The sequence below is a fragment of the Myotis brandtii genome, unplaced genomic scaffold (genome assembly GCF_000412655.1).
Source record: "Myotis brandtii unplaced genomic scaffold, ASM41265v1 scaffold535, whole genome shotgun sequence".
NCBI lineage: Eukaryota > Metazoa > Chordata > Mammalia > Chiroptera > Vespertilionidae > Myotis > Myotis brandtii.
Window position 1 is genome coordinate 1384098 of NW_005369964.1, and position 25794 is coordinate 1409891.

At 43.4% G+C, this 25794-nt stretch overlaps 1 protein-coding gene across 7 annotated transcripts in view; it reads right to left on the minus strand.

Annotated features, from left to right (window-relative positions):
• The window catches only part of PPP2R5C (protein phosphatase 2, regulatory subunit B', gamma), a 137896-nt gene that overhangs the window by 102673 nt on the left and 9429 nt on the right, over positions 1–25794 (minus strand). For 3 of the 7 annotated variants that reach the window (XM_014549077.1, XM_014549080.1, XM_014549079.1), the window contains exons 2-3: positions 18343–18540; positions 17881–18043 (exon numbers count right to left, since the gene is read on the minus strand). The exons of 1 other annotated variant lie outside the window; for it this stretch is intronic. In XM_014549077.1, the coding sequence (XP_014404563.1) occupies positions 17881–18043; positions 18343–18426 (247 nt within the window). In that variant the 5' untranslated portion in view covers positions 18427–18540. 3 more of the 7 variants (XM_014549078.1, XM_014549082.1, XM_005877867.2) reach the window with 3 other exon arrangements.

Genomic DNA, 25794 nt, shown 5'->3' on the forward strand with positions numbered 1-25794 from the left:
CGGGCCAGGCGGAGGGCCCCCCCCCCCCACATCCCAAGTGCACGAATTTTGTGCACTGGACCTCTAGTAAATACTATAAATAGGCTGGTGTTAATTCTTCCTAAAATTGGTTTATAGTCAAAATTCACCTGGGTCTCTTTATTTTTCTGGTAACTTGACAAAATAATCCTTAAGTTCACCAGGAAAAATAAGAAGCAAGAAGAATGAGGACACTTCTAATAGAAAAGGCCAGTTCTACCAACTATAAAGTGTATAAATTAATGACAGTGTGATATGGGCTTAGGAGGCAAGTTGATGGGACAGAAGCAACAGCCCCAAACTGATAAATATATTTATACAAGTGTAATATTATGATAAAGAATTAATCTCAAATCAAGGATGACTGGTTGGCTATATGTGAGGGAAAATCAACTTAAGTCTTAATTTCATACCAAAATAAGATCTGAGTTGGGTTAAGCAGTTAAATAGATGGAAATGACAACCCCAAGTCTCCATAGCCTTTAGAAGAAAAGGGAAGTGAACATCAATTTTCAAGCAGAAACGAACATTTAAAAACACTGAACCCCTAAGGGATATTGCTCACATTAAAAAGTTTCAAATTTCTGTATGTTTCCTCTGAACACCAAAAGGAAATATAAATGCTACAAATGCAACGAGTTAACAATATACTATAACTGGTTAGAAAAAAACTGAGGCCTCAATGTTTAAATGATTTAGTTCACAAAAGAACTATTATCAAGAATTGTATGAGAAAGTAATTCTTCACCTATCAAATCAGCAATAATTATTAAGAATTATGATTACTCAATACTGGTAAAAGCAAGCTGTAACCCTGCCAAAAAATCTATAAATTGTTCTGGAAAATAATTTGATAATATGTGTCAAGATTCCTTAAGTAATTTTACTTCTGGGAATCCATTCTAGAAATACAGTAGCCATGAGTGAGCACCACATTTTTTTAACTTTAAAAATTTTGCTAAAAAACACAAAACATTTATCATCTTAACCATTTTTAAGTACACAGTTCAGTGGCACTAAATACATTCACATTGTTGTGTAACCATCACCACCATCCATCCACAGAACACTTTCATCCTGAAAAACTGAAACTTGGTCCCCCAATAAATACTATCTCCCCACCCCCTCTCGCAGCCCCCACACACAACATCCCATTGTCTAAGTCTGATTATTCTAAGGACCTCATCGGAGTGGAACCAGACAGAATTGGTTGTCTGTGATGGGATTATTTCACTCAGCCCAATGTCCTCAGGGTTCATCCACGTTCTCAGAGTTTCTTTCCTTTTAGGGCCAAATAATATGCCTTTAGATGGACGGACCCCGTCTTGTCCCATTCATCCTTGATGGACATTAGTTTGCTTCCACCTTTGGGCTAATGTAAATAATACTGTTATATCCTGGGTACACAAAAACTATTTAAGTCCCTGCTTCCAATTCTTTTGGGTACATTCTGAGAAATTGAATTGCTGGATCATATGGTAATTCTATTTCTAATTTTCTGGTGAATTACCATGTAGTTTTCCACAGCAGCATTTTACAATCCCACCAACAGTGCACAAGGGTTCAAATTTCTCCACATCCTTGCCAAAGCATGTATGTACCTGGTATGTACTATTTAGTATCTATCTATCTATCTATCTATCTATCTAGCTATCTATCTATAGTAGTCAACCTAATGGGTGTGAAGTATCTCACTGTGATTTTGATTTGCATTTTTTTAATGATTAGTGATGTTGATCATTTTTCATGTGCTTATTGGCCATCTGTATTTCTTCTTTGGAGAAATGTCTATTCAAGTCCTTTGCACATTTTAAAGTAGGATCATTTGTTATTTTATTGTTGAGTTGTAGGAGTTCTCTATAAATTCTAGATATTAATCCCTTACCAGATAAATGATTTCCAAATATTTTTTTCATTCTGTGGGTTGCCTTTTCACTTTGTTGATTGTGTCCTTTGATGCACAGAAGTTTTACATTTTGATGTAGTCTAATTTATCCTTTTGGTTGTTGTTGCCTATGTTTTTGGTGTCATAGTCAAGAAATCATTGACAAATCCAATGTTTAAGTTTTTCTTCTGTTTTCCACCAAGAGTTCATAGTCTTAGCTTTTACATTTAGGTCTTTGATCCACTTTGAAATAGTGTTTGTGTGTGGTGTAAGGTAAGGGCCCAACTTTATTCTTTTGCATGTGGATACTCAATTTTCTAAAAACCATTTCTTAAAAAAAATGCTTTTATTGATTTTAGAGAAAGGGAGAGAGATAGAAACATCAATGACAAGAGAAACACTGATCAGCTGCCTCCTACACGCTGTTACTGGGGACTGAACCTGCAACCTGGGCATGTGCCCTGACTGGGAATTGAACCGGTAATCTCCTGGTTCATGGGTCAAAGCTCAACCATTGAGCCACACTAGCTGAGCTCAAGACCATTTCTTGAAGAGACTGTCCTTTCCTCATGAATGAGTGGCACCCTTGCCGAAAACCACTTGACCATATAGCAGAGGGTTTATTTCTGGGTTCTCTATTCCACTATGCTGTTCTATATGACTGTCTTTATGCCAGCACCATGCTGTTTTTATTATTGTAACTTTGTGCAAGTTTTAAAATCAGAAAGTGTAAGACCTCCTACTTTGTTCGTCTTTTTTGAAGATTGCTTTGGCTATCAGAGTCCCGTGAGATTCCATGTGAATTTTAGGATGAATTTTCTTATTTTTGGAAAAAAATACTGTCAGAATTTTAACAGGGATTGCATTGAGCCTGTAGGTTCCTTTGGGCAGTACTGACATCTGAACAATGTTCATCTTCCGACCCACAAACACAGGTGTCTTTCTATATATTTGTGTCTTCTTTAGTATCTTTCACAACATTGTGTAGGTTTCAATGTCCAAGTCTTTCACCTCTTTGGTTAAGTTAATTCCTAAGTATTTTATTCTTTTTAAGAGCATCACACTTTTATTTAAGATTCTGAAATATCAGAAACTACCTTAATTCAAAGGGATTATATCACAGTAAAAAACTACACCCATAAAAAATATTTAGCGGGACCAGCGTGGCTCAGTGGTTGAGTGTCGACCCATGAACCAGGAGGTCACGGTTCGATTCCCAGTCAGGGCACATGTCCAGGATACGGGCTAGATCCCCAGTGTGGGGCATGCAGGAGGCAGCTGATGGATGATTCTTTCTTATCACTGATGTTTCTATCTTTTTCTCCCTCTCCCTTCCTCTGTGAAATCACTAAAAATATTTTAAAAATATTTATAAATTTTTAAAATGAAAATAAGTGAGGAGGTGTAATTTTTCAGAAATAGTATAATCATAAAAAATACTCCCCAAATATTGACAGTAGTCACTGTTGAGTGTTATAGCTAGAAATGTTTTTTTCTTTCTGAAACCCCTCTATATTTTTTCAGGATTGCTAAAGTAAGCATATAATGCTTTCATGAAAATTAAAAGTAATTATTTTTGAAAAAACAGAGATTAAGTTACAGCAGGGAGAATCCCTCACTGACCGCTGCCAGCAGTAGGCTAATAATAGAGAAAGGACTGTGATGGGAAGCCAGGCAACAGGATAAAAAGATCTTTTGTAATGCACAAAGGAGATCATGTATGTAAAAACACAAAAATTAGCCTCATCAGGTGTGACAAACTGAACCAACAAGTTAGAGGATGTCAACTCCATCTTGAAGGATCAGGTATTGGACAACTTCTTTTACTGCAAGGCTATCACTGCTGCTTGGAATCTACGTGCTCATCTAGGCTATCAGGGCTCAGTCCCTCCCTGATGAAGCAAAGATTCAGCAGTGCCACCTAGGAGAGGCATGAACGCAGTCCTCTTCCTGGCACTGGGAGAGGCCGACTTGAACAACCCTGGGGCTGGAGGTCCTTCCTCATTATGTGATCTCCCTACTCCTCCCTTGTTAGGAGTAAACGACTCTGCTGAGGTGAAATGGAGAGCTCAGAAAAAAGCAGCTGTGACCCATGCAGGATCCAACCACACATGTCACTCTGGCTGTGACAGGTGAGTGCAGGCAGCAGGGGACACTGGTGTGCTTTTGAAGAAGCTCCCAGGCTTCAGTGGGGGGTGTGGCAGAGCCACAGAAGGGCTGTTGGCTCGAACTAACCCCTCCAGGAGGCCTTCCTTTTCCCTCCCTGCCCAGGCCCTAGACCAGCCGTGGGCAAACTACGGCCCGCGGGCCGGATCCGGCCCCTTTGAAATGAATAAAACTAAAAAAAAAAAAAAGACCGTACCCTTTTATGTAATGATGTTTACTTTGAATTTATATTAGTTCACACAAACACTCCATCCATGCTTTTGTTCCGGCCCTCCGGTCCAGTTTAAGAACCCATTGTGGCCCTGGAGTAAAAAAGTTTGCCCACCCCTGCCCTAGACAGTGCTCTGCACAGAAGTGTGCAACCAAAGTTACTAAGTGAATGATCAAGCAATAATGCCCAATTCTAACCCTACAAAGCTCTCTTATTACTCTTAAATGCCTTCCCTGTAGCACAGAACTCAGAGAACTGTGCCACCTGATGACCTGGAGAACCACCACCCCAACACAGAAGCCAGGGCCAGTCTCTCAGCGTGCACTCCAGCCGCTTGATGGGCCCTCCTTGCCCTCTGTGGCCTCACCGCCTATCTGTGACACCAGGCCCTCCCCTCCTTCAGTGAGGCGCACTGGGAAGGGCTTCAGCTAACACTGAGGACAGGGGCTTATGGCTCAGGGCAGTGCGCCTTCCAGAAAGGAAGGTGGGCAAACAGTCCCAGGTCTCAATGTGTTCCCACGGGACATTACCAAAATGAAGGTTCAGAAAGGAATTATCCTTTATTCTAGGACATTACAGACACAGCATCTCTGAACTGCTCCAAAATGAAGGTTCAGAAAGGAATTATCCTTTATTCTCTGTCACTTTGTTTTGGTCTTTATTTAAAAAACAAATGGCTTATAAACACCTCCCACTGGTTTTATTTCTAGGGAGCATTTCTGAATAAAACTTTCAAATTTTCGTTTCTAAATTCAGCAAAGGCGTTATTTTTCACGTCCCCAGTAATTCTGTAGGCAAATTAAATGTGCTCCATTTTAGTGGAGAAGTTTTACGGCTGTTTCATTAGGAGGCAGCTGTCTTTTTGGACCTAGACAACAGGCATCTTAACCGCAGGCACTGGCACTGTAACTGCTTTAACTGGAAACTCTGACTGTGGCGATGTATGTTTTGTCGGTAAGAATCTAACCTAAAAAATTTGGCTTCACTTATAGTTTAAAATAGACTTTTTCCTTAGGCAAATCAAAGCTACCCGGCATTCAGCTGTGTTCAAAGGTTGCCACAGGACTTTCTGATGCCAACAGCAAGGACAAAGGGACAGACACTTGTCCTGTTGATGGGAGAAAGTCTTGTGAGTGATTAGAAGGGTGGACCAGCTCATCCCCAGGTCAGGCCGGCAGAAGGCAGTGAAGTGGACGGACAGAAGTTTCCCTGAGCGCTGTTAGGGGACCTGGGCTGGGCAGCCTGCAAAGTCAGGCAGGTCCCTATAGCCCTTCCTTGTCCTGAGGCGGGAAACCCACACAGAGTAGACAGAACACGTGACCAACTGAAGGGCTTTCGTGTCAACTCTCAATGACAAATCTGTTTTACAAAGAACCTGAGGCAGGGGGAGTGATGAACCTGGATGGGTTCTAGTTGACCTACGAGAGGGGACACCACAGCAATTCTGTGGAAAAGAACAGACAGGGGCCTGAAGTGCTTTCCATTCCTTCGTCAAACGTGCTTCTAGGGCTCTTGGTGGATGGTGGAGTGGGCACCACAACAAACATGCAGACAGCCTCTGCCCATGGGGATGCTCCAGACAACGTGTGGTGGGCGAAGCCGTGTGTGCAGATTGCTCTGCAACCTGAGTGTCTATAATGAATGAGGTCCATCCACACAGAGGATGCCACCCAGCCTTAAAAAGGAAGGAGATTCTGACAGATGCTACAATGTGGATGAGCCTTGCGGACATCATGCTCAGTGTAATAAGCCATTCACCAAAGGACAAACACTGATGATCCACTTATGAGGGACCTAGGGGAGTCAAAATCAGAGACAGGTGGTGGATGCCAGGGGCTAGGGTGATGGATTAATAGCACAGGGGCCCTAACCGGTTTGGCTCAGTGGATACAGCTCTGGCCTGCGGACTGAAGGGTCCCAGGGTTGATTCTGGTCAAGGGCATGTACCTTGGTTGTGGGCACATCCCCAGTTGGGGGTGTACAGAAGGCAGCTGATTGATGTTTCTCTCTTATCGATGTTTCTAACTCTCTATCCCTCTCCCTTCCTCTCTGTAAAAAAAACCCAATAAAATATATTTTTAAAAAATAGCACAGGGTTTTGGTGAGGATGGTGAATAGACAACAGTGATGGACATTGTGAATATATTTAATGCTACTAAATTGAACACTTAAGAATGGTAAAAATGATACATATTATGCTTTGTATATTTACTGGAGGAGACAGAACCAGCGGCGGGGAGACCACCTTTGGGGAAGGCACGGCACCAAGGAAACTCAGGGCCATAGGGCCCCAGAGGGACTGGAAAGAGGATGGGATCATTCTAGGAACAGTGTGTGTGTGTGTGTGTGTGTGTGTGTGTGTGTGTGTGTGAGAGAGAGAGAGAGTTACTTGTACATCATTGGTATTAGAGAGAGAATGAGAATATGTAAGGTGCTGGGAGAAATCCAGGTGAGGTTTGGGGAAGGCTGAGTTAAACATTCAATTTGTGATTACAGCTGCCAGCTGACACCAAACCCCAGGTTCTGCCCAGAGGGTCTTGCAGAGTATGACAAGCAGAGGCCTGAGACTCACCCTGGAGTAACAGCCACATCTGTGGCCCAAGAAGAATGGGCTGGGCTGGCTATGGCTTGCCGCTGGGCTAGGCTGTCAGACATGAGACCACCTCTCACTTATTCATAAGAGCAGCCCTGGTTGTACTTCTGCTGCCCAGCTGCTGGCAGAACGCAGTCAAGAGGGGCCAGAATGAGGTACATTATTATCCTGACCACCACCCCATGTTCCACACAACCCAGGTGGTCAGTAAATATTTGCTGGGAACTGGCACCTGCATCACCAGACCCAAGGCTCCTTCCCTTCATTACTGTGTCAGGAGAAGACACGGAAATCAAAACACAATAGAAGACTCGACTAGACCAGAGGAGAAAAGACTGATGAAAGCTCTGGGAACTTCTCTCTCCATTTCTGTTATTCTTCAACTAATGGGCAAGAGGATAAGTTCTTCTAATTCATTTTTAGGCAGGAAAACAATCCACATGGTGGCAAAACTTTCAACTATATAAGAAAAAAGGTTGTGTTGAATGATGTTGAAGTATTATATTTTCATGAAAGTGGGGGGGGGGACATAAAATTTTAACTGCCATTCAAAAGCCAATTTTAAAAAATTCTAGTAAATTCTCCCAACAATGTGGCAACTTCTTTCCCAAAACACCAAATACTTAGCAACTAAATTTCTGCCCCATGGTTTTCAGTTAATTTTATTAAGTCCCACCTTGTTCTATTATAACTCTGACTTCTCTCAGGCCTTTCTTTTCTAAAATAGGGAGAATGCCTCAAGAAATAGAGTCCATAATTAATTTAATCCCCATAAGTCACTTAAAGAAGTGGTCTCTTCAGTTTCCCTTATTATTAACCTTTTGCATTAGTGCGGTACATTCGTTACAATTCATGAACATTTTTATTAACTAAAAACAATTTACATTAGGGTTCACTCTGGGTTGTACATCCTGTGGGTTTTGACAAATGCAAAATGCCATCCGTGTAGTCACCATTATAGTATCACAGAGAAGTTTCACTGCTCTAAAACTCTCCTGCACTACTGTCTTCTCTTTTTTTAAATCCTTATCTAAGAACATGCTCACTGATTTTAGAAAGAGAGGGAGGGGGAAGAGGGGAGGGGGAGTGGAACAGAGAGAGAAACATTGATGTGAGAGAAAACATCAATCACTTGCCTTCAGTGCGCTCCCCCCCCCCCGCCCCCCACACCTGGGAATTAAACCCAAAACCTTTTGGTACATAGGATAAAAACCCCAACCCACCGAACCACACTGGCCAGGGCAGCCACTGATCTTTTTACTGTCTCCATAGTTTTGCCTTTTCCAGAATGTCATATACTTGGAATCATACAGAATGCAGCCTTGGCTTCTTTCCCTTAGTAATATGCGTTTAAGATTCCTCCATGTCTTTTCATGGCCTGATAGCTAATTTCTTTTTATTGCTGAACAACATTCCATCGTCTGGATGGACCACAGCTTATTTATCCTTTCAACACCTGAAGGATATCTTGGAGGGTGGCTTCCAAATTTTGGAAATTATGAAAAAAGTATGGCATAGTTTTTTAATCTCTCCAAATTCTTGCATAAAATCATCCAGAGCAACTAAGATGGCAAAACCAGAAGCCCGTGGTCAACATCTATAACAGAATTAGCTGACAATGAGCATATGGGGCTAGACTACCAGCAGCTATAAGACCTGCGTGATATCGGCGTCTGCAAGGAAGATGGCAGAGAAGCCCAGCTGGCCTATGTAGGGATAGCGCAGAAACACTCACACAGAGAGCTGGGTGAGCCCACTGAGAACAGCACTGCAAACAAAAGCGGCTGTACCCTCCAGGGGTGAGAGCAACAAGGCCATGGCTAAGTCTGAAGGGGCTGAACCTGTCTGAGCCCGGGAACCCTTCAAACTCAGCAGCTGAGGTTCCCTTTCAGAACTAGGCCACACTGGGGAGAAACTGCTGGGAAGAGAATCCCAATTGAGCAGCAGGGACAGAGAGGAAATGGGAAAAGTAGGTCCAGGTAGAAAAGACTGAATCAGGGCACTAAGAAGGTGAGCTCCCATATTTTTGAAAAGTTCACAAAAATAACCTAAGCTAGAGCTCTAGAACCCAACCCTCTTCTCTAATCCCCTCCCCGCTCTCAATAGGAGGGATCAAAGTCAAGTCCCACACAGAGTGATTATAAGGAAAAGAACAAGGAACAGGTTGACATCTCTGCAGACAGTAAAAGCATGTCAGAAAGACATCCCACAAAAGATATTAAAACTACAACTTAATGCTTCAAGACAAGCCAAAGACATTAATGGAATAATATAATGTGTGAAAGGACGACATGAATTTTTAATAGAAAAACTCAGAAATAGGTAATATAACTCTGTAAATAATTAAAAATAAAATATAAATAATTTCAGAAGTGAAAATTAACGGCAAGAAATACAAGAGCCAATAAACGCAATGTAAAATGCCTTACAAGGAACAGTACATGAAAAAGAAAAATAATTTAAAGGAAAAAGAAATGAAAAGCACAAAGAGAGAAACAACAAAAATAAAAAGAGGCAAAGAAGATTCACTATTTATACAATAGGAGTTGCCACAGGAGAAAATGAAAGCACGGAAACAGAACAAATCCTCAAAATAATAATCCAAGAAAAAGATCTGCTACTACATATAGAAAGACATGACATGCATGAGGGAAACTAACGCAGAATGAGACAGTCTGAAATTGGACTCTTTAGGCATGAAAGCAAAAAGACCAAGTAACCTGTAAGAGACAGAAAATTAAAGTGACATCAGCTTCTGACAGCAATGCTTTCTTACAGAGGAAATGGAGGGACAGCCTAAGACTCTCATAAAAAGAAAAAATCAGCCCGGGATTTCCTAGCCAGACATTCTTTGAAGTTTGAAGTTGAAACCTACTCGAGAGGAGGAGTGTCGGCATCGAGCCTGGTGTGGAACACAAACTATACACTCAGGTGGGAATGAAGTTTGCACAGACTGGGAGGGCGAGAACAGTCTGCAATGGCTAAGTGTCTGACAATGAGCAGAGAGCAAAACCATAAAAAGGGGAGGGGGAAGAAAATTTAAAAATGCAAAAAATTTTAACCTTTTAATTATCACATTGGTTATATTGGTTTTATTTTACTGAGAATATTTTGTGTGTAATATGGGATTATCTGATATTTAAGTAAATGATTACCTGATATTTAAGTTCTATGATCGCTGATGTCCTTGAGAACCAGAAATCTTGGGGTGGCTAAAAGAAGATATAAAAGACCTGTACAAAATGACCATTCTAATAGTAACAAGAATCCTAGCACCTTTACTGTGGTCTTGAAATATTCCCCACTAAAAATAACCAGGACTTAGAGAAATGGCTGATTCTCAAACTTATAAGGAAATGAAAAGAGCCAAGGAAATTATGAAGAAAAAGCTGAAGGGATTACACTACCAGATATCAAGACCTACTAGGGCTCTAGCTGGTTTGGCTCAGTAGATAGAGCATCGGCCTGTGGACTGAAGGGTCCCAGGTTCAATTCCGGTTAAGGGCACATGCCCGGGTTGCAGGCTCGATCCAAGTAGTGGGGGTGTAGGAGGCAGCCAATCAATGATTCTCTCTCATCACTGATGTTTCTATTTCTCTCTCCCTCTCCCTTCCTCTCTGAAATCAATAAAAATATATATATTTTTAAAAAGACCTACTGGGATGGTTAGTGTTGTACTGACACAAGATGAGACAGCCCAGGAATGAATCCACACTCTGTTGGTACTTAAGTTAAGACAAAGATAACACTGCAATGAGTGAAGGAGGATCTTGTCCCCCAAGGGTGCTGTGCCAAACAGAGAGCCACCTGGAAAAACTGGAATCTGACTTCTAACACCACAACAGATACGAAAGTAATTCCATATGGACTGTACAGCTAAATGTGAAAGGTGAAATAAAGTTTTAGGGGGGAAAAAAGACACAGGCTAACATCTTCATTACTTTGTAGCAAAGATTAATTAAAGAGGACATACAAAGTTCTCTCAATGTGATAATGTCTTTGAGAGTGAAAATTCAAAATAGAGAAGAAAATTTTCAATTCCTATAACTACAAAGGACCTATATCTAAATTCCTACAGATCTAATTTTTAAGAAATGGTACAACCTAATAGAAAGATAGGCCCAAAGACTTAAACAGGTACTTCACAAAAGAAGTTATCTGAAGAGGCCATACACCTAAAGAGATGTTGGACTTCATCCATCATCAATTAACTAGACATTGAAACCAGCTCACTGGAATGGCTAAAATGAAAAAGACAAGCTATAGTGGAAAAATGTATTTGCAACATATAACCAACAAAGAGTTCATATCCAGAATAAACAAAGAATTCTTTTAAAAAATTAAGAAAATGTCAGGCAGCCCAGTGGAAAATAACATTTGAAAAGATACCTGACCTCATCACTGAAATGCAAATTAAAACAATGAGATGGCACAATGAAGTAGTGTGGTACTGATATACAGCAGGCATACAGAGCCATGGAATAAAACTGAGAGCCCAGAATGAGCAGAGAGCAAAACCATAAAGGGGAAGGGGGAGAAATCAACCTTTACATTTATGGTCACTTGGTTTCTGACAAGCTGCCAAGACAACTCCATGGGGAGAGAGTCGCTTTTGCAATAAATGGTGCTGGGACAACTGGAGTTGCACGGGCAGTAAGATGAATTGGTACTTCTACTTCACATTATACTGAAAGTGGATCACAGACCTAAATATAAAACTATAAAACTTCTAAAGAAAACACGGGAAAAAACACTCTGTGTCCTTGTGTTAGGCAAAGAGTTCTCATATACAACAGCAAAATCAAGATCTATAAAAGAAAATCATGATAAATTGGGCTTCATCAAAATTTAAAACTTTTATGCTACAAAGACACACAAAAGAGTGGAAAAATAAGAGATCAACCGAAGGACTTGTATGCATGCATATAAGCATAACCAAGGGACACAAGACACTGGGGGATAGGGGAGGTCGGGGGAAGGTCAAGGGAAAAAAAAAGAGAGACATAGGTAATACTCTTTGTAATACTTTAAGCATTAAAACAAAATTTAAAAAAAAGAGTGTAAAAAGACAAGTTACAAACTGGGATAAAGTATTTGTAAATCATATAACTTATTATTGAACTAGGGGCCCAGTATACGAGTTCGTGCACCTTGAAAGGAACTGTGGGCCGCGAGGCTGTGGTGGGCACAGGGGCGGGTCTCAGCCCATGCTCTGGGCCCCCACCTGGCCCCTCAGATGTGGCTGGTAGGAATGTAAAATGATGTTATATAGTTGACTCCTGAACAACATGGGTTTGAATTGCATGGATCTGCTTATATGCAAATTTTCTTCAATAAATACTATATTTTCTCTTCCTTATGGTTTTCTTAATAATATTTTATTTTCTTTAGCTTACTTTATTGTAAGAATGCAGTATATAATACATAACACGTTAACTGACTTTTTATATTACTGGTAAGGCTTCCTTCCAGTCAACAGTAGGCTATTAGTAATTAAGTTTTTGGGGAGTCGAAAGTTGTCCATGGATTTTCGACTACACAAGGGGGTTGGCAAACCTAACCCCCATGTTGTTTAAGGATCAACTGTAATCTATATGTATAAAACCCTGATATGCAAATAGATCAAACAGCGGACCAACTGAACAACCGGTCGCTATAATGTGTGCTGACCACCAGGGGGTGCACATGGAACATGGTGGGCATCAGCAGCAGGCAGGATGGTGGCGCAGGTAAGCGGGGGCGCCAGACCAAGGTAGGGCACCAGTCGCTGTCATCGGGGCGAGCCTCTGGTGGTTACTGAAAATTCTTTGCTCCCATGCGCCACAGTCCTGCCCGGTGCTCACACCTGCTGCCGGCGCCGGCCCCACTTGCACCTGCTGGATCTGGAGCCACTGCTCGCACCCGCTGCCGGTGCCTGGCACCGGTCCCGATCGCTCAGTGCCATCAGCAGTGGGTGTTGGTGGCTGCCAGCCCCAATCACCCCTGAGTGCTTCTCCCCCTCCCCCTGCTCCTGAGGGGTGATTGGGCAGCAGCCGCTGCTCGCACCTGCTGCTGGCGCTGGCCCCAATCACTTTGTACCATCAGCGGGTGCGAGTGGGGCTGGTGCCGTCAGTATGTGGCAACAGCGGCGGCAGGAGCGGGACTGCAGGCAGATAGGGGACTGGGGACCACGACGGGAAGGGCCAGGTGGGGGCCCAGAGCATGGGCTGAGACCTGCCCCTGTGCCCACCACAGCCTCGCAGCCCACAGTTCCTTTCAAGGTGCACGAATTCGTACACTGGGCCCCTAGTTCAATAATAAGAGGACATCCAATTTAAAAGCTGTGATAGACATTTCAGCAAAGAAGATACAGAAATAGCTAACAGGTACATGAAAAGGTGTGTAACATTAGCAATCATTAGAGAAATACAAATTAAACTATAAGGAAGAAGATACCACTACACACCCACAAGAAAGACTATAATCCAAAAGACAGACAATTACAAGTATTAGCAAGAATGTGGACACACTGGAACCCTCAGATGTGGCTGGTAGGAATGTAAAATGATGCAACCACTTTGGAAAAACAATGCAACCACTTTGGAAAAACAGTTTGGCAAGTTTCTTTAAAAAAAGAAACATAAACTTACCATACAAGCCAGCAATTCCACTCCTAGGTATCAACCCAAGACAGGAAAATATATATTCAAACAAAGATTTGTACACGAATGTTCATAGCAGCATTATTCATTATAGCCAAAGAACAACTCAAATGTCCATCAATTTGTGAATGGAAAAACAAAAGATGAGATGTTCATATAATAGAATATTATTTAGCATTAAAAAAGAAACACTACTCTAGGGTGGCTGAATGGATAAGAAAACATGACCCATATATATGCTGTCTACAAGAGATGACCTCAGAACAAAGGATTCAACAGACTGAAAGTGAAGGGATGGAAAAAAATTTTCCAGGCAAACAGAAATGAAAAAAACAGCTGGGGTAGCAATACTTATATCTGACAAAATAGACCTCAAAGTGAAGGCCTTAACAAGAGATAAGGAAGGCCACTTCATAATACTAAAGGGATCGATAGAACAAGAGGATAAAACTCTGGTAAACATATATGCACCCAATACAGGAGCACCCAAATACATAAAAAAGAAAAAAGAAAAAAGAAACACTACTCAACATAGAGGAACCTCAAAAACTTAATACCAAGAGAAAGAACCAGATGTAAAGGACTACATACTGAATGATTTCATTGATAGGAAATGGCCAGAAAAGGCAAATCCCAAGACAGAAAGCCAATCAGTGTTGCTTGGAGCTGGGGATAGGAATGGGGATTGATGGCAAATGGCACAAGGTGACTTTTTTTGATGGAAATATTCTAAAACAAATTGTGGTAATGGTTGCATAACAATGAGTGAATTTTACAGCATGTAAATTATGCCTCAATAAGACTAAAAAAAGTCTATGATTTGGGAAAAAAAAGATAATCTATGAATACAGCTGAAGTTATATTCAGAGAAATACACATCTTTAAATTCTTTTATTATTAAAAACAAACTAAAATAAGTGAACTCTGTACTTAATAAATGAGGAAAAGAATAAAATAAAGCAAAATAGAATAAAGATAAATGTGAAAATGAATGATATTGAAAACAAAATAACCAAAAGAACAAATGAGTTCAGAAGGAGACATGGCCACCTCGGATGTGGAAGACATTAAAAGATTCGTTAAGAACATAATGTACAAGTTAACACATGATGTACTCTAAAATGATGGAAGAAATATATAGATTTATCACTGAGAAAAGCACTAGGCTCACTGAGTTCTAAGTCGACCTTCAACCCTGTGTTCTGGACTTTAAGAGCACACACGCCATTCCACGTCTGATTACTGCAGAACAGTCCCTGCCATTGGACAGCAGCGTAAGAGAGATGTAGGAAGCCTGCAGGCCACCTCTGGGAAAGATCACACGAGCCAGTATCCGCACACCTTAGAGTGGATAACATACAGTAACACGAAACAGGCCAGCTCCATGTGATAAATACAGAAGCAGAAAATTAGTAAACTGAACCACATAAAAGTCACCATAGACTGTGCAATACTGAGGTTTATCCCAGTAATGTAAGGATAGTTCAAAAGCAGAAAATCTATCCACACACAATTACTATGTTAACATCTTATGGCGAGAAATCATATGGCATCAGATAAAGCTCAGCAATAGTGCACGGCACCAACCAGCCAGCACAGGCGGTAACAGCCATGTGAAGGTAGACCACGGACCATCCACACTCTGGGTTGAGGCCATTTACCAGAAACCAAGAGCCATTTTCACAAGGAACCAGGAAATGCTGAAACCTTTTACCAAAATGGGAGAAAACAGGGAGGCCTGCTCTCATCTCTGATATCTATGTTTTACTGGTGCTAAAGTTAAAATAACTAGTATATATTGGTATAAATATTGGAGGAAAGATAAAAGTATCTAACTATAAATGACAGAACTATATATGCAAACTGTAGTAAAAAAATTACTAAGATTAATAAGAAAATTTGGTAAGATAATAGAGTAAGAAAATGTTAAAAAACCAACAGCCTTTCATTAGATTAGTAAGAACTAATTGGAGGCAGAAATGAAAAAAATATAACCCAGTCAGAAGAGTAACAAAAACTATAAAGTACTTATGAATAAATTTAATGAAAAGGTAGCAACTTAAAAGAAAATCACAGCCCTGGCTGGTTTGGCTCAGTGGATAGAGTGTCAGCCTGTGGACTGAAGGGTCCCAGGTTTGATTCAGGTCAAGGGCATGTACTTCAGTTGCGGGCACATCTCCAGTAGGGGGTGTGCAGGAGGCAGCTGATCGATGTTTCTCTCTCATCTATGTTTCTAACTCTCTATCCCTCTCCCTTCCTCTCTGTAAAAAGTCAATAAAATATATTTGTTTAAAAAAAAAAAAAAGAAAAAATCACAAGACCCAGAAAAATGGAAGCGATATATCATCTTCTGCAATGGGAAAAGAGTATCATAAAAATGTCAATCAATCTTCCCCAAATCAACATACAACTTCAATGTTATTCCAATCAACTCCTATTTTTCTGAATTAGACAAAATTATTTTAACATATATGCAGAAGCACTTACGTTTCAGAGTAGCCAGGAAAGACTAATCAAACAAAATCAGTGAAGGGAACTGACTTGACCAGGATGAATTCCCTGGATATGTGGATACACAACAGAAAACTGATCCCTCTGGGAATAGTGCAAGCAGACTGCATGCCGTTCTTACTTGGTATAAAGAAAAACAGAGAAAAGGGAGGTTGAGAATCACAAACTGAGACCTGGAGAAAGAGGGTTGCGCAGAGAAGCAAAGGAAGCCACAGGGCTGGGCCTCTGCATGGTGCCCTGAGGGCGAGCATAAGCCCTAATGACAGAAGCCAAGCCTAATACTCATGATGGGTATTAGGGATGGGGCTTGGACAGAGAAGGCTCAATAATGGTTATGGGACACCTTCTTCACCACAGACATCTCATGTATGGTGGCCAGCGTCCTAAGGGTACTGGAAGGAGTCATGGGCACACACTCCTTTTCTCACTGGCTGTTTCCCACCTTGGGACAGGATGTTGGCTCCAGCAGAGCAGACTCTGGTTTTTATTTAATGCTGTACCCCAGTACCTAGAACAACCGTGGGCAAACTACGGCCCGCGGGCCGGATCCGGCCCGTTTGAAATGAATAAAACTAAAAAAAAAAAGACCGTACCCTTTTATGTAATGATGTTTACTTTGAATTTATATTAGTTCACACAAACACTCCATCCATGCTTTTGTTCCGGCCCTCCGGTCCAGTTTAAGAACCCATTGTGGCCCTGGAGTCAAAAAGTTTGCCCACCCCTGACCTAGAACAAGGCCTGTTTTTGTAGTTACTCAATACAGAATTTGCTAAATGAATGAATACCCCCAGAAAGGCATGGACTATTTGGGAGGGAAAGACTCCTCAAAAATGACTTAGGATGTATATTATCTACCACAAAGCTAAACCAAACAAAAGTCAGATACAAGCTCTATAAACTGTACCGAGCAGATTCCTAGCAACCCAGGAGCAGGAAGTGCATCCAAGAATCCATAAGTTCCTCCCTCCACCAACCTTTCACTCCCTCCCTTCCTCCATGCCTCCCTGAATCCCACTGGCCTGCACATCTGCACCAAGCTCCTAAGTTCATAAGAAATGAAAATTCATTGTAAAAGACCCATTATTATGTACTTGAGATATGAAAAATGTCTGATGTTTCCTTTACGTATTACACTAGTCTTAGATTTAGAAAATACAAAGTTTTCCAGATGTTCACATTTGACTTTGGGGTCCTTACCCTATTTTCTTTGATAAGGTTTTATGGACTTCAATCTCAAAATCTCCTAGAGGACCACTTTTAGGGCTGAACACCCTCAGGTAGAAAGGGGTAACTGTGCCATTTGGGGGAAATTCAAAGCAAAGAGCTCTATTCCCTGACTCCTCTCAAACAGGAAATCCCTGGGTAGAGTAATCCCCAATGACTCATAGGAGAAGTCCATCAAGGACTATAATTCCAGTCCTCATTCCTCCACCACCAGAAAAACCAAGGGATTCTACCATAGTCTTCACAATTACTCGACTTGGGGTGGCTACTTTATGAGCTGTAGAGTTCTGAGACAGATGAAAGAGAAGAATTACTTAAAAGAAAAATTGGCTAGCTTAATTATAATTAATATGAGAAGCTTTTAAGTCTTTCCTCTGTTACTTTTTAGTATATTATACCTACAATACATTTATGGTTAGATTTTTATCTTAAGTAGCTCTGGAGTTTAAAGTATTGGTTGGGTAAATAAGTTAATGGCATTCAATCTAAACAAAAACTCCATAAAGAAGAAAGATGACCCTACAGAATATAAACACAGTAAAGGTATAAAAAGCTAGCAAACTATCAAAACATTACTCCTCCATAAATAGCCAAAATTTAATTTTAAAAAACAAATAATAAAAATTACCTTTTAAAGATTGTAGTTTTTGAAGTTCTCTATCACTGCTGGCGCTAAACCTGGAGGAATTTTGCCGTCTGTCTTTCTTCACTATGGGCTGAACGGCTGGCACCTTAATTTTACTAGATACTGTAGACGAGACAGAACCAATGCTGCTTTTCCTGCTGGAAATCTATTTATAAAATAAAAACAAAAACAAATGAATATGTCAAATGATTTTATTTTATAGCACAATTAGACTATGGAAAAAATGTATAAAAGTTCCACTCGGGGACAGTGCCTTCCACTCACAGTTTCTGGACTGTGAGGCTCCATCCACCTCTGGCAATGCTCGATTTGGAGAGATCACAGGTCTACCTAATTTCCTTTATCTTCCTTTTGACTTTTAAATATTTACCATACAGACTGGTATGAAATGGCTGGTGATAATGACCCTCCAAAGATGTCCACACCCTAATCCCGGGACCTCACTTGGGCAAATGAACTCTGCAGATGTGATGAGGTGAAGGGTCCTGTGGTAGCAGGTGAACTCCAGGTAACCACACAGGTCTTCATAAGACAGAAGGCAATGAGATGACAAAGCAGAGGTCAGAGAGGGGCTGGCATGCGCCACACTGCTGGCTTTGAAGATGGAGGAAGGGACCATGAGTCAAGGAGTGCAAGCATCTTCTAAAAGTTGGGAAAGGCAAGCAAACAAATTCTTCTCTAGAGCTTCCAGAGGAACTATCCATGCCGACACCTTAATTTTGGCCCCATTTCAGATTACTGACCTCTAGAACTGTAAGATAGAAAATTGATGATCTTTTAAGCCAGTAAGTTTGTGGTCACTGGTGCAGCAGCAATAGGAAACTAATTTGCTGAGCAGCTCATAAATGACAAGTCTCCCTGCTAGCTCACCACTCAGCCTCAGGACTCAGGAGAGGCTACAGGAGAGCCTCGGAAAATGCTTTCTAGCTGCTCTCTCCTCGCATTCACCTCCGGGCTCCAGAGACAGTGCTTGTCTCCAGACTGCATCACCATGGCTGGGCTGTCCCATGACACGCAGCCCGCCTGCAAGGTGAGGGGCAGCACACATACTCAAGCAGAGGTGGATGCGTGCTGAGGGCACACACAGCAGAACGGGGCCCCCTATCTTCCAGGTAGGCCTAAGGGGCCCAGCTGGCACAGGGAGCCCTGTGGAGCTCAGCTGTGCTTGGCCAAGGCAATGACAGCTGACAGATGCACTGGTGAGTATGGACCACCCAGGTTATGTGTGCAGCGAAGGTGCTTACTCTCCCACCCTGCAATCTGCTAGAGAAATGGACTTTGTACCCATCAAACTCATCTTAGAAACACAAACCCACAAGCCCCTCCAATCACTCAGGGCCAAGGAGAGCAGACCTACTGACTCAGACCCTAACTATTTACTCTCATCCTTGACTGAAAGTTTTACTAAGAAGTAAGCACTGTTTACCTTTTACTAAGGTGCTTAAGAATGCTGGGCCCGGGATGCTTGCAAGCTGTCAGAGCTTCACACGCAGATGAACCTGCACAGGGACGAGGGCCTGGGCTCCCTGCCTCCCCACATCTGAGCTTCTTCTTCAATATGGGCATCTTGGGCTCTATCTGACATTTATCATTCTCTCACGTGATCATGAAAGCATGGGTCTTTCCTCCTCGAAAACCCCATCCATCACTCTCCTCCTCCACGGGCTTCCCCATGTTAAAACTCTCCTGCTGGGTTCTCTCTACATGCCCCCAGAAAAGCCTAGTATTTACTTATTCCCGTCACAAACAGCTCCTCCCAGGAGATGTTCTTGTTTTAAATGATACACACACAAGAGTCTAGATGGAAGTTTACATGGGACTGTTATTTTTTGTAATGCCGAATCCAGTGCTACCAACATAACCTTGGAAGCCAACTGGGTCAAACCTGAACAGGTGAGCTCTCTGCTGCTCCCTGGACAGATGGCCTTCGCACTAAAAGTGGCAATCTGGCTAAGTCATAAAACAGAATGAAATCTGTGGTATCCACAGCCCATCGTGGGACACACTGGGTAAGGCTCCCACTGCCTGAGAAAACAAAGTTCTCCCCAAGACCTGCTGACTCCACACATCTCCTCTCCCATAGGCCCTGCTGGTCCCACCTCCTGCGTCTCCCTCCCGAGCATTCCTCCTCAAGGCCGGCAGAGTGACTTCCAGAAAAGGCAACCTGGTCCCATCTCCCCCGTGACCCCCATTCTGTTAGGTGGGGCCAGGCCTTCCTGCACCTTGGAGCTCTCAGCTCAGGCTTCTCCTTTGTAACCAACACGCTGACTTTATGCTCACTTGCTGATTACAAGGTGGATGTCTTTCCCCCAGTGAGGACTGTCAGCTCCTGGGGGACAGGCCTGTCTGGCCTAGACACCACACTGTCCAGTTCTGTGAAAAACATAGGGCCGCCCAATACATGACAGGAGTCCAAGGAACTTGCAAGATCAGGAAAGCTCCTCTGAGAGCGTGTGCACGTGTGTGTTCATGTGTGCGTGCGTGTGCGTGGAGCAGTGTCCGGGCAGGTGTCATTGAGAGCCGAGAGGTTCAGCACAGCCGTAGGCCACAGCAGAGAGTCGGGCAGGCACAGAGTGGGGCTGGAGTGGCCTCAGAGCCACCAGCCCAGGTTAAAGAATGTGACCTTTACCCTCAAGGGAACCTTGAAGCCAAGTGAAAGGGTCTGAGTGGGGCAATGACACGAACACATTTTCCCTTTGAAAGGCCCCTAAGGCTCCAGTGTGGTGTCCGGTCTGGATGGTTAGGGAAGCAGAGGAGCCACAGGAGGTTTTTCCAGTTCTCCAGACAAGAGATGAGGACGGCAAATGGAACACTGGGCAGAGCAGAGAATCGGTGGGAAAATCAAGGCGCTAGTTGACAGGATGGAATGGAAGTGGGGGATGAAGAGGACGAGGAGTCAGGGAGACCTCCCAGACCTCTGGCTGACACAGGATGGGGACGTGGGACAAGCCGCTGAAATAGGAAAGAAAAGCGGGGAAAGAAGCTGTGAATGTGCTGAGTCGGAGGTACTTCCACGGCGATGCCAGTGTCCTGGACGAGGAGTTCCAGTGACCTCTCTGCCTCTTCTCCACACCATTCTCCCCCTCTGTCTGTTATACCAAGTGTCATTCTCCTTGGTTACTGTCTGTCCCACCAGCTCTGGAGACAGGAAGACTGGCCTGCCCTCATCTACCTTCTCCACCTTGGGTGTTGCACAGCTGGCACTCAGGAAACCATCCGCTGAGCCAAAATGTCAACCTGGAGTCAACTACCTGGTCACTGAGGTCAGGGAATGAATGAGAACGCCTAGTCCAAGAGCATGAAGTGAGCAGAGAGGGGTGAAGGAGGAGGTGACAGAGGGAGCTGCGGAGACCCGGTTGGCGAAGCAAACGAACGTGGGGCATCACGAGGCAAAGGGAAGAAGCTGCTCAGGAAGGAAGGTCAATTCCACCAAATGTCACTAAAGCCCAATGTCTGCTGGACTCCTATCTCACAGGTTGTGGGGCTGAGTGAGGGAGCGGAGGATGCAGCAGGAAGACCCAGAGTGTTCACAACACCTTTGAAAAGTGTGGTAGGGGCCTGGCTGGTGTGGTCAGTGGTTAGAGCATCAGCATGTGGTCCGGAGGATCATGGGTTCGATTCCCAGTCAAGGGCAGGTACCTGGGTTACAGGTTCAACTCCTGGCCCTGGTTGGGGTACATGCGGGAGGCAACCAATCGATGTGTCTCACTCACATCAGCGTCTCTCCTTTCTCTCTCTCTCTCCCCCTCCCTCTCTCCCTCTCTCCCCCCTCCCTTCTACTCTCTCTTGAAATCAATGGAAAAAACATCCTCTGGTGAGGATTCAGAAAAGTGTGGTGGGGAGAAGGAAGCAGGCGGGGCACCAGGGGAAGAAGCAGAGTCAGAGGATGTTGTCTGTGCATTAGGGAGGAGAGGGGTCTGAATATGCTGAGTGGTGACTCAGGAGTTGTAAAATGGTCAATAAGCACATGGAAAGATGCTCGACATCATTAGCCATCAGGGAAATGAAATGAAAACCACAGTGACATACTGCTTTGCAATCACTAGGGTGGCTATAATATATACTTTTTAAATGGAAGATAAGTGATGGGGAGGATGGGGAGAAATTGGAACCCTATACACTGCTGGTGAAATGAAAAATGGTGTGACTGCTGTGGAAAACAGGCAGTTCCTCAGTAGTTTAACACAGAGTTACCATAGGACCCAGCAATCCCACTCCTAGGTACGTACCCAAAGAATTGAAAACAGGTGTTCAAACAAAAACTCGTACACTAGCTAATATTCATAGTAGCAGTACTAAAATAACCAAAGATGGAAATGACTCAAGTGTCCATCAACTGATGAAACAACTGTGTTACAGCCAAACAATGGAATATTATTCAGCCATAAAAAGGAGTGAAGTACTCACATAGGCTGTGTGTGTGGTCCTTGATAACGTGATACTGAGTGAAAGAAGCCAAACACAACAAGCCCCATGTTGTATGATCCACTGACATGAAATGCCCAGAACAAGCAACTCCACAAAGAGAAGAGGCGAGTCAGTGCTGCCAGGGGCTGGGGGAAGGACTTGAAAAGTTACTGCTTAATGGGTAAGGGTTTCCTTTTGGGGTGAGAACAATGCCCTGGAACTAGACAGTGGGGATGGTTACGCAATACTGTGAACATACTAAATGCCACTAGTGGTAAATGTTGTGTTATGTGCATTTCACTGCATATAAGAAAGTGTTTCATCTGTTCCAGTTCAGCTTGTTCAGGAAAGCCCCCAGCCTACCCGGCCTCGCTCTGCCCCAGGCACAATCAGGAGCTTCCTTCTTCTGTTACCCCTCTGACCTCTAAATTGGCCTTAGCTCTCTCTCTCTCTCTCTCTCTCTCTCCGTTTTTTGTTTTCTTTAAAAAAATATATTTTTATTGTTTTCAGAGAGAAAGGGATAGGGCGAGATAGAAACATCAATGAAGAGAGAGAATCATTGATTGGCTATCTCCTGCACGCCCCCTACTGGGGATCGAGCATGCAACTGTGACCTCCTTGTTCATAGGTCAGTGCTCAACCACTGAGCCACACCAGCCAGGCATCCCCCATTCCCCCATTTTTTTAAAAATATGTTTTTATTAATTTTAGAAAGAGAGAAATGGAGAGGGATAGAAAGACAGAAACATCAATGAAAGAGATACATCAATCGACTGCCTCTTGCACGCCCCCTACTGGGAATCCAGAACCCAGTTGGTTCATGGGTCAAAGTTCAAGCACTGAGACACACCAGCTGGGTGGCCTTAGCTCTCTTTCTCTCACATTGGGATGGTGGGTTCCTCTCTGACAGGAGGCTGAAAGCTCAACTAGGAACCCAGTGTTGAGGCCAGTGCCAGGCACACAGCAAGGGAGGGACCACTGGAGGACGGAAGGGCTAGCCTGCCATTGCTAACCAGTGCCACCCGCTGTCCCCCTTCATTCTTGGAGGCGGATGCAAACAGCAGGTGCCCTGGGTGCCAAGGGGCATGCCTGTTTCGAAGGCCGAATGTGCCCAGCCTGGAGGAGGCATGATCGCTGGCGGGACACTAAGTGATAAGCAACAGCTGTGCTGCTCCAGTTTATGTGTTTACTCACAGCATGGACACTGGCTTATTTATCCCGAAATGACAAGAAAGTTTTGCAAAAAAGTATGAACATGTTTAGCTACTTGACTTGGGTAAAATCTAAAATAGACTTAGATCTTCCTTTTTTTGTCACTCCTGGAATGGAGATACCGTATGGCAGTTTTGTTTTTACCTACCGTTTGGTGAAGTGACAGATGCTCAGAATCTACTGTAGCCTCTATTTTTGGCTCAGTGATGGGGAATTATTTACCAAAGTCAGTGTTAGGTATCAATCCCAAATCAAAATGGCTGACCTTTTCCTGTCACTGCAAGTCGCAGCTCCCGGCTTCCTGAGCAAGCATGCAGCTCCCCACCACATTCAGAAGCAACTGCATTTTCTAGGCCAGATGTGGGGGCTTTGGGATGATCTGAAAAACTGTTTGAGACTCAAACTGAAGCTATCCCAATGAAGTGAGAGCTCTGCCCTTCCATAGAGGGGTTTGTCAATGTGGAGCACTGGGATCCTTGAAGCTTTGGCAGTGGGGTCTTAGGGGAGGGGGAAGGGAAGTGGCCAGTCCCTGGCAGGTCTGGACCCAGCAATCCCACTCCTAGGTAAATACCCAAAAGAACTAAAAACAGGTGTTGAAATAAAAACTTGTACACTAACTTGCACAGTGCTGGGCCCACAGGGAGGTGCAGAGGCAAAAGCACTGTCTGCCTAAGGCAGGGGTGGGGAACCTTTTTTCTGCCAAAGGCCATATGGATATTTATAACTTCATTAGTGGGCCATACAAAATTATCAACTTAGCCCTAACCGGTTTGGCTCAGTGGATAGAGCGTCGGCCTGCGAATTGAAGGATCTGAGGTTCGATTCCGGTCAAGGGCATGTACCTTGGTTGCAGGCACATCCCCAGTAGGGAGTGTGCAGGAGGCAGCTGATCAATGTTTCTCTCTCATCGATGTTTCTAGCTCTCTATCCCTCTCCCTCATCCTCTCCCTTCCTCTCTGTAAAAAAAATCAATAAAATATATTTAAAAAAATTATCAACTTAAAAATTAGCCTGCCCTAGCCAGTTTGACTCAGTGGATAGAGTGTCGGCCTATGGACTGACGGGTCCCAGGTTCAATTCAGGTCAAGGGCACATGCCCGGGTTGTGGACTCGATCCCCAGTAGGGGGTGTGCAGGAGGCAGCCGATCAATGATTCTCATCATTGATGTTTCTATCTCTCTCTCCCTCTCCCTTCTTCTCTGAAATCAATAATAATAACTTCTCTGAAATCAATAATAATAATAATAATAATAATAATAATAATAATAAACCCTGCTAGATTTGGTCAAACATTGAATTAACTCACCCCTAACGCCTCGGCAGGGCCAGATCAAATGATTATATAGCTCGTGGGCTGGACGCTCCCTACCCCTGGCTTAAGGGGTGCCAGGCATCTTCCCAATTCTTCCACAGCAGCCAGTGTGCATGGCTGCACATTGGTAGGCAGAGAGAACAAGATTCTAGAAGCTTTCCTTCACCCTCAGGAAAAAGTGACCCACTGCAGTTTCTAAAAAGATGCATCAAACTTGCACATCCCAGTGCCTGGCAGTCACCCCCATCCCCCAACCTTCTATATAGCCAGGCAATAGCACCCCCATAAATTCACAGTGAAAAAAAACACCCCAAGTGTTTGGGAGGTTTCTTGTACTTTGAGATATTTCCTTCAAACTACAAAGTAGGCACCTGAAATTGTGACAAAGACTCATTTCTATATGTTTTCCCATAAAAGGGATCACTGTATAAGCAGTACCTCTTCCCTTTCAGTCAAACACTGCAAGTCTAAATATTCACAATGAGATGTAAGACATTTATTGTTCAACTAGAGGCCTGGTGCATTAAATTTGTAAACGGATAGGGTCCCTAGGCTTGGCCGGAGATCAGTGCCAATCAGGTCCCCGCCCCCCCACCTCCTCCTTCCTTCACCCACGCTGCCACCACTGAGAGGTTCCCCCTGCCTCCCCGCCTTCTCCTTCCCTCAGTGCCCCAGGGCCACTGCTGGTCACCCGTCATGTTCTGCGCCGCCCCCTGGTGGTCAGCGCACATCATAGCAAGCGATCAAACTCCTATTCTCCCCGTCGAAATCCCAAGGGGACACTCTGCATATCAGCCTTTTATATATATAGATTAGGCAGGTCAAACCACTGGTCTCTCAATAGCTTCCAGATGGTGAATGGAGTAAAAAAAACAAAACAAAGGGATACTTCTTTCACAGAGCATAACCACTGCTGGTCTCAGGTAAGAGTCCATGCAGAGACCCACAAAGTAACAACAGTGCCC